Source organism: Astatotilapia calliptera, chromosome 2 (genome assembly GCF_964374335.1).
Source record: "Astatotilapia calliptera chromosome 2, fAstCal68.1, whole genome shotgun sequence".
NCBI classification, from domain to species: Eukaryota; Metazoa; Chordata; class Actinopteri; order Cichliformes; family Cichlidae; genus Astatotilapia; species Astatotilapia calliptera.
The window spans coordinates 1,919,945-1,935,628 of NC_137423.1; the positions used below are offsets into that span (position 1 = coordinate 1,919,945).

The 15,684-nt window shown below is 41.0% G+C and overlaps 1 protein-coding gene across 1 annotated transcript; it reads left to right on the top strand.

Moving 5' to 3' along the window:
- Positions 1-7,816: 7,816 nt before the first annotated feature.
- Positions 7,817-10,311, top strand: LOC145432213 (uncharacterized). Its single transcript, XM_080308894.1, has 5 exons — positions 7,817-8,073; positions 8,332-9,022; positions 9,094-9,154; positions 9,242-9,336; positions 9,766-10,311. Exons 2-5 carry the CDS (start codon positions 8,793-8,795, stop codon positions 10,067-10,069), a joined length of 690 nt encoding a protein of 229 aa, XP_080165020.1. The 5' UTR covers positions 7,817-8,073; positions 8,332-8,792; the 3' UTR covers positions 10,070-10,311.
- The last annotated feature ends 5,373 nt before the right edge of the window (positions 10,312-15,684 follow it).

The window sequence follows — 15,684 nt, forward strand, 5'->3', positions numbered from 1 at the left end:
GTTTCAGCACATTTCTTCTTCTCTTAGCTGCTCCTGTCTGTATGTTTCAGCCTGTATTTCTGTAAGAACTATAACAGTGTGGACAGCAGGACCCTATGATTGTCTGTTATTAACAGTATTGAGTCTGAACTCTGTGGGAAGAACATTGTTATTCAATATTTAACCCCAGTGCGTGCATTATGATAGAAATGGACAATGAACAGGATGCTGGACGCTCCTTAGAGGCACAGGCTGACACTCGATGATGTCTCAGACAAATCTGTGCTATGGCAACAAAGATCGGCATCATTCACTTTCAAATCAGCACATTTTTGGAACATTTCCTCCGATTTCAATGTCTGAAAAAGGACTAAAAGTGGGTGGAGGGACCATTTTAAAAACATATATAAAAGTATTTAAAGCAGAAAATTCACATTGTTATGAATATAAACATTTTCTACCGTATAATTTTCCTACCATGTTGGAGCAGGAGGGTGGGTGACCCACCATCCTGTATTTGGACCTACTACATCAGAGCATCTGCGTTAAAATAGTGATGTCGCTCTATAATGAGTGACTTTGAGTTTAGTGAAAGAAATGTTCATTGTGTGGATGCTTTAAGCATCCACACTATTGAGTTCCTCTTGGGACTTCCGTACACTTTTTGGCACTTAACTACTTCCACAATTTTCAGCCGATTTTCACCGTTCAAATTTTAAAATATTCTGCTATTTCTGCTAATTCCTGCTATGTCTTTTGGTATTTTTCACTATTATACTTTTTAAAATATTAAGCTTAATTTGTCCCATTGAAATGAATGGGAAACTTCTGCAATTCTGCTAAAATTTGCTTGTTTCTGAAACTTAACTACTTCCTCATATTTTCACGTAGAACAACCATTCAAACTTTAAAATGTTCTCAAATTATTGGGCTATTCAGGTATGATTCAGCTTTTTCAAATCTTTTACCTTTATGCCTCTTAAAGTTTTCAGTTGCAAAATTGTGATTTTTCACAAAATACATGCGTTGTTATGGTTGCTATGCACTTGGCTTCCAGTGTGCCACTGAAGGTTTTGCAGTCTTCTCTTCATGTCCGAACAACTTGTTGCTACTTGCTCAATCTTCACTCAACTTCCACAAATTATACATCAAAACGTAGGTATTTTTGCTGGGTTTCCGAAAATGGTCATTTGTTTGAGGGGAGTCGTCATTATGAGAAATAGACTGCAAAAATCCTGTGTCTCTCTGTGCTGCGTGCACCTGTTTTGGCGGGAAAAAGTGCACAGGCTCTCTGATTGGTGGATTCAAATTCAGCAGCTCCAAGGCTGCTTGACTGAGCTAGAAACTTACTTCTCTGTGTGTGTGTGTGTGTGTGTGTGTGTGAGAGAGAGAGAGAGAGAGAGAGAGAGAGCCTTTTTATGGGATGGTCTCATTGTAAGATTCAAATTCAATATATTTAGACTGGTTGACTGAATTGGATCTTGTGTGTGTCTCTCTGTGCATGTGTGTTTCCATATGTGTCCATATTTGTGATTGTGTGGCTGTTATATTTTTTTTTTGCCAATTTTTTTCATTTAACAAGTATATTTGAGGGACCCTCAGCATGTTCAGCATTTTTTCAGCTGTCCATTTTGCTTTTCCAATTTTTCTGTTTAAGTTATTACTATTGTGCTAAATCATACTATTTCTGCTATTTTATAAGATTTGTGCTAAATATAGTATTTCTGTCAAATTATAGTATTTGTGCTAAAACATAGTATTGATTTAAAATTACAATATTCATAGTTCATCACAGTGTCTCTGGTAAATCACAATATTTCTGCTCTGTTGTACTATTTTTCTAAATCATAGTGTTTCTGTAATGTTTAAGTATTTTTGGCTAAATATATTCTTTCTGTTATCTTATACTATTTCTCCTAAATACTTGTATTTTTGAGAAGTTATCATGTTTCTGGTAAGTTACAATATTTCTGCTAAGTTCTGCTATGCTATTATATTTCTGCCAAGTATTATGTTTCCTCTAAGATATTGCAGTTCTGCTAAGTTATTCCATTTTAGCAAAGTTCCTTTGCTTCTGCAAAGTTTGTACAATTTCTGCAACTTTTCAGCTTTTTCAGCTAGTTTTTGCAGACAGCTTCAGCTTTAAAGCATCCACACTGCATTTTCGCAGGAAATGCAAATCTTTCTAGTTCTAATTGTAATTATGAACTATGTGCAGATATTCTTGATGCCATTACAACTGCTGAGCAGTACAGGCAATGTTTAAATCGCCACACCTCACTGGAAGTGTTTTATTTGTGTTTTCTTTTAAGTGCTTCACATGTTAACTGTGTTGTGTTTCATACATGACTTCTGTTGTGTTGTTTCTTAGAGTTCTCGTTTCTACACTGTGAAGCCTGCATCAGCATTAAAGGATTTCTTCAGCCTGCTCGAGCTGCAGGTCCTTGCTTGGCAATGATAATCTTATGGTCACTGATAATGCCCGATCGCTGTGTGTGCAGTTTCTTTCTCACAGCTCATCACTGGAGTGAATACTCACTCACTACTTAAGTGCATGGACGGGTGTTTATGTGTATCATAGCTTTCAGTTATAAACCACAGACTTTATAATGAAGCAGCTTCTCTGGTTGAATCCTGTCATCCTCCTGAGGTATCAGACTTCTCCAGAGAGCCGCTGTCTTACAGCCTCCGACTACCTACGTGGTCTCCGTTAGGGGGGGCAGAAGAGGCCCCAGCCCTCCATGCACCAACAATCTGCAACAGCTGATCCCGGGAAACACAGACGTTCCCGGCATAGAGACAGAATCTGTCCACTGTGATCTTAGTGTGTGCAGTACTGCAGATTGTGGGATAGATGTGATACCAAGTAAATGTATGGCCAGTATTGCTGATACTTTTAATCTATAAAAACAGCTTATGCAGGGGAGAGCAGTGTATCATAACTTATGACATGAATCATAAGTTTGCAACTTCTGCAGACGTTTTTAATGAATCACTGTGATTCTGCAACACTGAGTTAATAAACACACCTGTGAGCTTTTCATTTGAAAATTTTTGTAGACCTGAAAGGTCCGTGTGCCTGTCTGCAGAGCACAATGTATGAAATGTGCCTGAGACCTGAAAATATTTCCTTAACTGTTCACCAAAGCCTGCTGTATGTGACAGTGAAAGAATGATATCGATGCTTCAAATAGATTTAGACTTACAAACCGTTGTTTGAGGGCAAGTCAAGGCAGTTCAACTCTACTCAGTTATGGTGCATTATAAGCCATATATCTTTAATAATTCATATTTTAATTATGAACTATCAACACTTGAAGATGCCCCCATCTCCTCTGAACAGAACGGTCTAAGAATGACCGCTCCAGCCCCTACGGTTAGGAAATTATGGCCATTGGTTCGAGGGGAATCCATAAAACCAGGAAGATTCAAATTGAATATTCAGAGTGGTTGACTGACATCCTGTGTGTCTCTGTGCATTTGTGTTTCCATATGTGCTCATATTTCTAATTGTGTGTATCTGCTGGCTGTTCTTTCGTGCGTTTTTAACATTTCTGCCAGTTTTTCACAGTTGAACAACAAGTAGTTTTGAGTGAACGTCACCTTATTCAGCTTTTTTCAGCTGCTCATTTTCCAATATTTCTGCTTAAGTTGTTACTTTTCTGCTGAATTGTCGTGTTTCTGCTCTGTTTTAGTTATTATGTTTCTCTTAAGTCACAATATTTTTCAATATTCAAAATGAGCAGATCCAGTTTCACTGGCATAGATACACACAGGCCACACGCTTAATAGTCCCTGTTCACTCTATGCTGTGTGTGCGTGTCCTAAATTAAAGGTAAGAACACACACTCTGACACACGGATGCAAATATAAGTCATCTTTATTTATATAGCACATTTAAAAGACATCAAGTGTCGGCCAAAGTGCTGAACAGAGGGATGATATGGTGAAAAGAATTAAAATAGATAAGATGAAAACATCATAGAAACAGTGAGACATCCGTATATGTTTGTAAAAAAATATGTGTACATGCAAATATGCACATATACAAAAATGTACACATTCACACACAAGCACACATATGTGAACTTAAACTACACGTACACGTGTCTACACATGCAAACATCATCCAATGAGATAAAAGAGCAGAATAGCTGAAACACAACAACAGAGGTGTCAGAGAGATCCTTGGAAAATAGGAGGGGCTTCAGATTGGATTTGAAGACTTCCAAGGATGGAGAGGATTTCATGAAAGGGGGACGACAGCAATGGAGAAAGCTGTCATCTCTAGATTTGAACTGTGAGCGTGGAACTAATGACAGCATGTGACTGGAGGAGCGCAGAGTTCGAGTGGGGCGGTGTGGGCTGAGAAGACCTGAAATGTAACCTGGAGCCATAATAATAAACGCACACGCATGCGTCTTCAGCATTACTGGGTTTCTGCAGCTCCTGGTTTCCTGTTTAATACATTCACACAAGCAATCAAACGCTATGAATCCTTCCACAATGTTCGCAGTCACTTTGTAAAAGTTGTACAAAGGCAGTCACGGATCAGCACTATAACATTTTGACAATAAATTGTATTTGAATCAAACTGTTGCCTGTAGCCTAAATACGTCTCTGTACCTGAATAGAACTAAAGATTTTCTCGTAGGGTTAATGACACGTCTACCAACTATTTCACGTCCACATTGCTGCTGAGAGTTACTCCAAAAACTTCCTTTAGTGGCTCTTCATCAGAATATTTACTTAGTTGTTGACATGAAAATCAGTCATTGTGTATTTTGAACACCTAAACTTCAGTGCGATGCCATTATCCTGCCAAACAACATCAAAGTCTCTAAAAAGATAAGTATGGAGCAGCATCCTTTTTTATGGAAGAGGAAGGAAAAGTCATGTTTATTATTATTCTCATATTACACAGGCGGTGCTGACTGAACAGGCTCAGGCTGAAGCAGTGCAGATCCTGGCCCGTTTTCAAGTACCATTAAAGTTCTCACGTGTATAAATCTCTCCATTAGATGTCAGTAGACGGCAGATTGCAGTCAGTGCAGTCACTTCTCTTATCCCTCCTGACTCAAGAGCAAGGCTGGACTGGGACAAAAAATCGGCCCGGGCATTTTGACTAGAGACCGGCCCACCAGGATAAAGATTGAAAATGTGACGTCATTCAGGGATAAAACCGCAAAGGATTCTGGGAACTTGTGGCAAGAGGTACTAGCGCACGCAGGCTTTCAATTGAACTCACTTACACAGCGATAAAAAGAAACCCAAAAAATGGCAAGAAGCTGTTGTATTATTAACTGCAATAGCCGGTCGCATGACAGCCACAGGAAGCCGACGGGTAAAGAGATCGTTTTTTTTTTTTCGTTTTTTTTTGGGTTTTTTTTATGGATTATGTCGTTGAAGTGAAATTTTTTAAGCCATGTTTCCGAAGTAAGAGCCGATGGATGGTCTGGATATACCAAATATAACGTCTCAGAACACCCCAGCTCACATGTTAGTCTGCTCCAAGCATTCCCACAAAGGTCAGAGTTTTGTAGTAGTTAATACGTCATTTTTCTTAACATAATTGGTGATATAGGTTACAAGCAAGTCTGGCGCTGAACAGAAATTGTCGCGCTATGCTCCTTTGTTTATTGTGCATAAATAGTGAATTGTTCTGACACAATATTGCGTTTCGCTTCTGTTATAACCATGGTACACTGACAAAAACATATACTTTTATTCACAGGATAAAACAGTTGTTTTGTATCACTAATTGTCCATTGCGATTATAATATACAATATTATTGTCACTGCTACATTTCTGTAATGCTACTGTAACCGGTTTCTCCTTCATCCCGCTGCAACAGTTCGGTCCAAACAGACTCCTCGACTCTGCGTTGTGTAGTGTTTTTAAAAAGACAGTCTCTGATCGATCGTTGCCACTTTATTTCCTAAATGGAAACAACGGTGTATTATCAGTGCACAGGCTCGCCACACACCACTCCGCACAGCACACTACGGCAGAACATCTCATTAGCATCCCGCTTTAGCATACAGTTTCACACATTAATAAACAAATGAAAAGTACATAAAACTGGTGTTGGACATGTGTCCACTAAGCACTTATTACACTCGGTGCTCTTCAGCTAATCAAACATGTTTTATGTGTCTGTACTACTTAGCTATATTGTGTGCGGAACAATACAACTCACCTCTCGTATGGCTACGGCAGACTGGCAGCGATTACTGCAGCCAGCCACACCGAGAGGGGGGGCGCTGTTTCCCCATTACACTGATATTTGTGGCAAGTGGAATAATACCACATAAACACTGTTACACTACCAGAAATTATTTCCACTACTAATTAATTACCGTTGAGCTTAAAGGTCCTATTAATAAACTGTTAATGAATGTGTATTTATGAAGACGATTTGTGAGACTGGTAAACTTATGATATGTACAATAGTCTTTCGTTCTACACGGTGCATTTCAAGGTCCTGCACCCATCCGTCGGTAAACTGGACCCGGGCATGTTGCAGTGACCTGAAGTTACTAAAGTTCATGAGTGTATGCACTCACTCCAAGAAGCGTATAATTATAAATCTGAGCGTGGTGAAAGTTGGGCAGCACGCTGATGTCTTTTGTCCACTCTTTCACTCCTTTGATTTTTTGGAACCGGAGAATGAACGTTTTGCGGTGCTGCAAATGTTTGCATTTGATGCGGTACTTGGATTGTTTTGCCACGAGTTCCCGGCATGCAATGCGCGAAAATCACGTGATTGCTAAAGAAGGGGGAGGGTGCAGCCAGCCTCCTCAGCTGTAATTGGTCCAGCCCAGAGTCGATCATGACCAATTGGCCAATCCAACACCTTTCATTATATATACCCTTCCTAAAAAAACAAACAAAAAAAAAAAACCCATCGGCCCATAAAAACAAAAAATCGCCAGCGGCCCACCGGGCAAATGCCCGGTATGCCCGATGGCCAGTCCAGCTATGCTCAAGAGCATAAAGCGATCTACGTTAGCTCGGGCAATTCTGACGGTCGTCAGTAAATCTTTGTTTAATCTCTTTATTTGCTTTTTGGAGAAGTGAAGGTACAAAAACCTCGTCAATCAAATTTGCTTTGGTGGACAGAAAACAGCCGTTGTAGACTGTCTGGGGTTACCTTTTATAAGTACTGAATTTTCAAAAGTGAAGTCAGTTCTTCTGACCAGGTTCAGACCAGGATGAACACAAGTGTGATACTGGACCCACTAGAGAACTGGTCCCAGCTGTGGGTTCACCTCCTCCTGCTGAACTCATAGGACAGACTGTAATGTAGCATCACGTTCATCGGTCACTCCTGACCTGCTGTGAAGCATGACCAATGTGTAATTAATGACTTCATTATTTGGGGTATTATTGCTATAAAAATAATATTAATAGTATTATTATTATTGTGCTTTAGGCTGCACTGATAACGCAGAGGTCTCTTCTTCCTCTGGGCTGTTTAAAGGGCCAGTTTATCCAAAGCTGTGTATATACCAGCTGCTGTCAGGCTTCAGATGTCTGCATTAGTCCACAGTCCACTGTTTGTAAGCCATTGCTTTACTGCAAAAGTTCCCATCTACTGTAAAGAAATGGAGATAAGCAGGCACATAATATGAAAAGGCATGCTGTAGCTGACTTTGTCTTTTCTGATCCATCGGTTTGTGTGGCTCTTTCCACAGGAGGAACCTAACCCACACTTTATTTACTTATGTGATAAGTTTAGTGGAGTGGAGTGCAAAATACACAGTGTTTACTTTTAATTTAACAACATGAAGCTGCATCAAGTTTCCATGGTGACTGCTCAAGAAATTCTGCATTCATAAATAAACATCAGACTGTCAAAAGAGCTCATGTATCAGGGTCATAAATCACATTGTTATAATTACACAAAATGTGTTCTAAACCCCCAAACTGCTCCTTTTATACCTGACTTTTAGGACCTCCAAGCCTGTAGTCATGTTCATTATCAGTTAGAGCCCCTCCTCATTCTTTTCTTCTTCTTCTTTGGTGCAATCCTATAAATACAGTGTACCCCTTTTGCCTCTCCCCTTTTCTACAATTCCCCTGTGGGAGAGGTGGGTGTCATTTCTTTCCAACACCTTGAAACACACATAATTCATATTTAGCCACCCTGATGTTTATGATTGCGATTTTAGTTCAGTTATTGTCATTATTAAGCCTGTTTTTGTAAGATGTTATAAGTGTGTCGTATGTGTGTATCATAAATGTGTTTTAGGCGCCATAAATGCTAGCATGAATATATACTCCTTGCTAGCTTGGGAGCTGTGGTGGGTGGAGCTAACCCTCTTCCCCACTGTTTGTATTTGGTCTAGGAGCTGGAGTGGGCAAATTATTTACTTGGAGGTCTTTCTTTCTTTTACCTTTTTTATCAGGTAAAAGATCCTCCACTGGAGTATCCAAGGGGCCCGTCCAGCCATCAGCGTCGCCTGCAGAACAGCAGCCGGTGCCATATGCGCTGGGCATGAATCAAACATTTCTTTGGGGTTACATGTTTTAAATGTTTGATTTTTGGGTGGGGGGAACTGTTACGATTCGGTGTTGTCAGTGTTTTGTTTTAGGCGTGACGGTTATGTTTCCTGCTTTACTTTGAAAGTCTGTCTTATCTCAGTGTGTTCAGGTTACGCTTCCTTGTCTCGTCAGTTCTGATTTGCCCCAGCTGTGTTTCCCTCCTGTTGTCCATTCCCTGATTGCTCCCTCTATGTATTTAAGCCCTGTGTTTCAGTTTGTCAGGGTCGTGATCTTCCCCCCTGGTTGTAAATAGTTTGGTGTTTTGATGCAAATAAATGTCTTATTTTGCTTTGATGCAAATAGTTGTCGATCCTTTCGTTTTGGGATTTTTTTTGTGGAGACCCGTAGTAGTTTTTTTTGTTTTGTTTTTTTCCCTTTTATTTTTTCTGTGTTGCACGCCGGTTGCCTAGGCCGGGGTGTAACACCACCGAACCTCACTGCTGAAGATCTGAGAGATCTTTTGGTGGAGAAGAGCAGGGAGACACTCAGAGAGCAGTGAGTTACTGTCACACCTGAAAGTCTGTTTGTGATGACGTGTAAAACCTCTGCTTTGCTTTCTTTTGAAGGCTGTGGGAGTTTGAGTTAGAGGATTTTGACGAAGAGGAAGCCAAACCTCTTCTAAGGCTGGTAAGACGAGAAAACCCACAAGACTTTTTCGTTATGTGCACATAACCTTTAAACATAAGCGCACTGTAAATGTGTTTTCTGTTTCAGGTGTGGGCGGTGAACGTCAGCAATAAAATGAGGGACGTTGAATTTGAAGCCAGGATGCTTCTTCAGTTCCCAGAGGCCGTACCTCCTAAATTTCAGTGAGTCACATGTATACAGTCATTAACCCTGTAAGACCCAACCCATCAAACAGCCAGAGAATTCAGATTCTTTGGAACTGAGATGTTTATTAACCCTTTAAACAAAAGCCACAAATTAGTTCTTTGCTATGTCATGTTGTGTATGATTTACTTTTATTGTGTATTTATTTTTTGTATCACAGTTGATACACTGGGTGTTTTTGGCAACTTTTTGTTAACGACAATGTTAACTTTAGACTAAAAAAGAGTTTTGTCCACAACATTTAGAAATTATAGCAAGTATTGATCATGTTGATGAGATCGAGGTCTCAGAAACTCATGTATGATACAAAGGTGGTTACAGGGTTAACAGTCCAGCTACAGTGTTTCAATATTTAAATGATGCTTTGAATATGTTTAACAGATAACTCTTATCATGTTTTTCTACAGAGCACCTAAACTCCTCAGCGCGGTGAAGGATTACGTTGAAATCCTGAAAAAGAAGCAGCAGGAACAGCCTAACAGCAAACTGCTCACCGCGCAGGAGGTAGTGATCGAGGTAGTTCCCCGCATTCTCCAGGGCTTCTGGGAGCTTCCTCCTCGTCCCCTCCTAAACATGGCCTCCCAGAGTCTAAGTATCCTCTCCACGAGTGTCACCAAGGCCACTTTAGATCGTGTCTCCAGGAGTCTCACGGCGATGGAAACACAGGCCGTCTTCACCCGCTCTGAGACGATATGGTCGACAGCATCCTGACGGAGATCAGGCAGAAATTTCCTGAAGAAATTCTGTCTATCAAAGTTGCAAACTTTGCACCCGTGTTGCTGAAGACCATTGCTGATGTAGCAAGGATCCGGATATGTGAAATCTTTGAGCCCCCTTCAAGTCCTGATGTGAAGAGCACAAATGGTGAGCGCTCCTCTGACGGCCTTTCAATGGCAAATGTTCCACCAGCCAAAGGAGCTCTGTCAGAAAGTGTGCCAGAGCCCGACGCTCCCTGTGAGGAACTTCTTTCTGAAAGGGCATCCAGTCTGAGTACTCGAGACCTTACGATCGAAGGAGCTCTGTCAGAGAGTGTGCCAGAGCCCGACGTTCCCTGTGAGGAACCCTATGCCGAGTCCAAATCCTGTGTTGAAGGTGAAGATCATAAGATCAAAGGATCCTGTTCGGAAATTGGGCCGGTTCCTGATGTTCCCTTTGAGGAACCTTCTCCTGAACCTGAAGCCAGCATGAAGTCAAAGACCGTCAGATCAAGAAGAAGAAAAAGGGCTTCTTCAAAAGACTGAGAAGTCTGTTCTGCTGCTGTTGCAGACCAAAAGTCACCAACTGACACTGAAGCTGTGACCCAGTGTTGGTGTTGCAGTAACTCTAAATATGTAAATATGTTCCTTAATGATTGTTCTTCATGTTTTTGGGGGTTTCTTTAGTTTTCAGTGGGCTGGGTGTTTTTTCTCCTCCTTCTTCTTTATTTGATTCTTGTTCATAGTTCCTGATTTGTTTTCCTAGTTCTTGTTTCTTAGTCTTTAGTTTCTTGAGTCCACCTGAGTTTCCAGCAATAAAAGCTGCCGATTCAAGTTTCATTCCACGTAAGAGTCCTGTGTTTGGGTCCTGCTACCTGCCTGTCACAGCACACCATGACAGAAACTTTATAAACTCATTCATATTTCTACACGAGTCTCCAGCTATGTTAAAGATTTTTTTTCTTTCAAACATTTGTAAGAATCTCTTATGGTTCTCAAAATACTTCCACAAGTCCAGTAAGTGTAGCGCAGTAACATATTGATGGTATTATTTTTCATTATTTTTAATGCACTTTGAACTGAAACTGGTATATAAAATGTACTTCCTGTAGAAAATGCAGTGTGAATGCTAATAGTTTGAGTTGAATTTTTATAATTGCTGAAATCTTTGGTGAAAAACATGTTACAGTTTTTGCCCGTTGCTTGAACACGTTTTGCAAAACGTCGCTCATTGTGCCAAAACTCTAAACAAGTAAACATGACACAACAAAATATACCACTCACATCTGTGCCAAACTGAAACTCTGCTGTCAAAACCTAACATTCCTCTGTCAAGATGTAACTCTGTTGACAAAATGACACATACTTGCATCACATGCAGATCAGATCAGGGGCACACACTAGTCTACTTCATATAAAACACTGCAGTCTTTGATTGTCATTGGTTATTCTGAAGGCACATTTTCAGGAGACACAAACAACCAAAAAAGCAAATAGACCTCAGTATTGTCCACTGCAGCACCATGAATTCAGATCAAGCAAAAAAAAACAACATAATACAGTAATAGAAAAAACACTATACTGTACACACAAAACATGACAACTGTGCATACGTGGGCTCATGGATCCCGCCGTCTGTTGGGGTCTGGCCACAGGACCTCATCGACATCGCAAGCAGTGTCTTCTCCCGCTGGGCACCGGGGAAAATATCCTCTTGCATGTCGAAACCATCCATGGATTGCTGTCACCTGACTGTCGCCGCAGGCCTGTTCCATTGCCTGCAGAAGAGGCATGCGGGCATGTGGTTGGCGGTCATATACTCGCCATCTCCAAGCCGAAAAAAATCCTCTATAGGGTTTAAAAAATGGTGAGTAAGGGGGCAAGTATACCACTTCAAATTGGCTGTGGTTGGAGAACCAGGCCTGGACCAGAGCAGCCGATGGAAACTGACATTATCCCATATCACCACAAACCTGGGCTGATCTGGTCTGTTCTGTACAACTATATCATGGAGAGCATCTAGAAATGTGAGTATATGTTGGCTATTGTATGGACCTTTACATGGACAATACTGTATTGTCATGTAAAGGACAGTTACACGTACCCGTACATATTCAGTTCGGAGTCCTTTGACCCCGTCACTGGTTCTCTCAAATGGGACTCTGTAGAGCTGCTTCATGGTGATGCTGAGTTTTCCCAAGATGCGTGTGATGGTGGTGATGCTCACATGGTTTATGTTGCTGAACACTCGCCTGTCTGCAAGTATTTGCTTTCGTAGCTGGTGGAGACGGATGGCATTGTCTGCCCTCACTAGGTCCACAACGGCGAGTTCCTGCTGTTGTGTGAACAGGCGTTGGCGTCCTCCCCCAGAAGGTCTTCGAGTCATTCTAGAGAAATACAACCACATGCTGTCATCGCTTTGCTTACTTTACTGTATATAGTGTATCATCCACTGTACAACACTGTACTTCAATATAAGTAATCATGCTATGTTTCACAGAAACCACCACTTTGGCTGCAAAAGCAGCATTAGCACCCTGCAGTACCCTGCACACTTGATATGGTGATGTGATATACTGTAGAACAGTGCTATGAAAACCATCTGAGTAGAGTAGAAGGCAGAGAGGTGAAGACAGACCTGCTTTCTAGTCTGAATGTTCTTATTACAGATGCCACTGTGAAGCAGCTTAGATGTGGGTGGACTCTCTGCCCAGCTTCCCTCATAGTCAGGCCGTGGTTGATGACATGGTCCACCAAAGTTGCTCTTATATCATCAGAAATATGGGTCCGTGCATGGCCTCTTCGACGACGACGACGACGACGACCTCCTCCTCCTCCTCTTCCTCTCCCTCCATCCATGCTTGCAAAGTTCTTGAATTGGCTAAACTGAGGGCTTTTTGTAGTTGGCTGTTCAGTTGGTGTTCAGTTTTGCAGGTAAGTGCCTTCAGGTGTGTATTGAGTGGTTGCAATTACCCGATGTGTTTTGTATTTTGGATACATGTGTTTTCCAAATGGCACCCTGAAATTTCATTTTGTGAACGAAGTGTCTTATGTATGAAATAGAGTGTAGTATGCAGGACCATGTGTGTTGCATAATTGCAACTAGGGTGCAAAGCAGCGCTTTTGTTTAAGGTATGAGTACATGTGTTTGAGGTATGGTAACAAAAGCTTCAAGTTGTGTTACTTTAGTCTAAGCATGGCTTTATAGTGTTCAAGCAACGGGCAACAACTGTAAATGGGCTGAAATACAGCGAAACATTCACCTGACAGCCAAAGCACAGAACTGAAATTCACACAGAAGAACTTTGAAACCAGCTGAACAGCTTGAAAACGTACATAAGAAAAACTGTCTACTGGTAAAAGAAAAATTAGAACTAGAACACATCTGAGTGAATATTACAGTTTTTTCTGAATGCTTAAACCCTAACTGTGATTCTTACAGCACAATTCCTAAAACTATTACAGTTTTTCTCAAATGCTAAAACACATGTCACAAACGTTACCACCAGGTCCCCCAATGTCCAAACACAACACCCTTCTCTAAAGCTACATAAACACAACCACACCTTCCCACTGCAAAACTCAAACTCCCACACCAAGAGAGCAGCTCGAAGCTGTCAAAACTGTAAACACTATACACAGCATTACACACTACAGCAAAACAATTGAAAACACAATGCTCAATTTGTGAGAAGGTTCTTTGTTTCATAACTGCCAATGCATATTTTAGAAACTATACAGTAACGGATCGTCGTAGATCTCTGCAGAGGATTAGGCATTTAGATTTGTGAGTTTCATATGAGTAGTATAAATCTATGGAAAATCCTGCATGTACGTACACTACTGTAACACAACTCAATGCAAAAACAGAATCTATTGCACACAACAGTAATCTTGAAAACATGAACAGGGTGTTGAAGGAAACTGTTTCCAGGGCCTACTCCGTGGATCGGCTACCTCCGAGGCGTGGACGTCTATCAGCAGAGAATGTACCTTCACCTATCAGCAGAGAATGTCCCTTAGTCTGTAACACAGTCAAATATATTCTCAAGTAATATTCAAGCATGCCATTCAGCGTGTTAGTACGAGCTCGGGAGCAGCTTGGGAGAACAAGAAAACAGAGACTGCTTTAGATTGTCTTCCCAAAGTGACTCAACTTTATTCACAAGTACAACAGTTTATATAGAGGGTAAAATTCATGAGACAGCAGATTATCAGTTTAAACCAGTACAGACCAAGATAAGGCAGCGTCTTCCTGCCCTTGGGTGAAGAAGCATCCTTTGTGTAGTTTATTAGTTCAGCTACAATTGTGATTATCTCAGCGACATATTTTCAAGGCACAAAACGAAGAGTTCTTACATTAGTGAAATCTGAAACAAACCATTTGGCCTTCAACAGGCGTCTAAAAGATTAAGAAACTAATGTAGCTGAGGGAGTGATCTCTGTGGTATTTCAACCTTGTACCAGCCTGTGATTCTCACACATCAATTCTTGGGTCAAAGAGAAAAACACTGAAACAAAGGGGCCTTATTGAATGACAGAGTTTTCCTGCATGATGTCACTATAAAACAATATCCAGTAAATGCTCCCATGGTACTAAAATACCTAACAGGTGTGAAGTTTTTTTATTTACGTTATTCACACCACAATCACTGTGCGGCATCATGTCGCTGAGCTGTTGCTCGCATCTCGTCTGTAATGATGGTGCGAGGTTGTCTTGCTCTCCCTCCTGGACCTTCTCCTCTCCCATGTTGGCCTCCTCCTCTTCCTCGTTGGTCGCTCCTCTTCCTCCTCTCATTTGAACTCCTCTTCCTCATTGGCCTGCTCCTCTTCTTCCAGGGCCAGCTCTTCTCCCTCCTCTGCATCAAATTCCTCTTCCCCTGACTCTGCCTTCATCCATTGTGTTTGTTTGGAACCTTCAGCATACTGTGCACTCTGAACTTGCTTTTACATGTGGGTACAGCATTAGCAACAAGTGTCTTCAATTTTGAGTCATTGTGTGTAGTGACTGACGCCAGGTGTGTTCCCTGTGTTCAAAGATTGGTGACTGTGGCAAGCATTTTGCATCACATGGGCTTTCATTTGAGGATATGAGCAGAGTTGTTTTGCAACATGTGTTTTAGCAAGGAAAAATGTGTTTAGATTTATGAGTACAGAGGGTTGTGTTTTGTGTTTTCATGTGACATGTGTTTATGGTACTGGAATATGGTGGCTACATTTAGTAAATGTGTTTAGACTACTGGTCATTTGGGTTACAGGATTGGCTTTTGTGTTTTAACATTTGAGAAAAACTGTAAGTTACACTGTTACACCACTTCTTCCAAGTTGCTATGTTTGTGCTAATTATTAACATTTCTGCTGAATTACAATACTTCTGCTGTGTTGAACCATTTCTGCCAAGTTGTTACATTTGTGCTAAGTTGTTGTGCTTGAGCGAAACGATTACAAGTTTAGCTACTTTTCAAATGCTGACTTCAGCTTCTTCAGCTATTTTCAGCAGACAGCTGCAGCAGCGTTCACGCAGCATTTCCCTAGTTAAGATATTTGATTTAACTTTTGTCTATTTACACTTTGACAGTTTCATTACTCTGTGTGTGTGTGTGTGTGGAGAAGGGGGGTATTACAAGCGTC

Bases quoted from the DNA above. Each gene is read 5' to 3' on its own strand.
- LOC145432213 (XM_080308894.1), top strand. From the start codon at position 8,793: ATGCAAATAAATGTCTTATTTTGCTTTGATGCAAATAGTTGTCGATCC. The intron at 9,023-9,093 runs GTGAGTTACTGT...TTTCTTTTGAAG, and splicing joins AGGGAGACACTCAGAGAGCA to GCTGTGGGAGTTTGAGTTAG. The intron at 9,155-9,241 runs GTAAGACGAGAA...TTTCTGTTTCAG, and splicing joins CCAAACCTCTTCTAAGGCTG to GTGTGGGCGGTGAACGTCAG.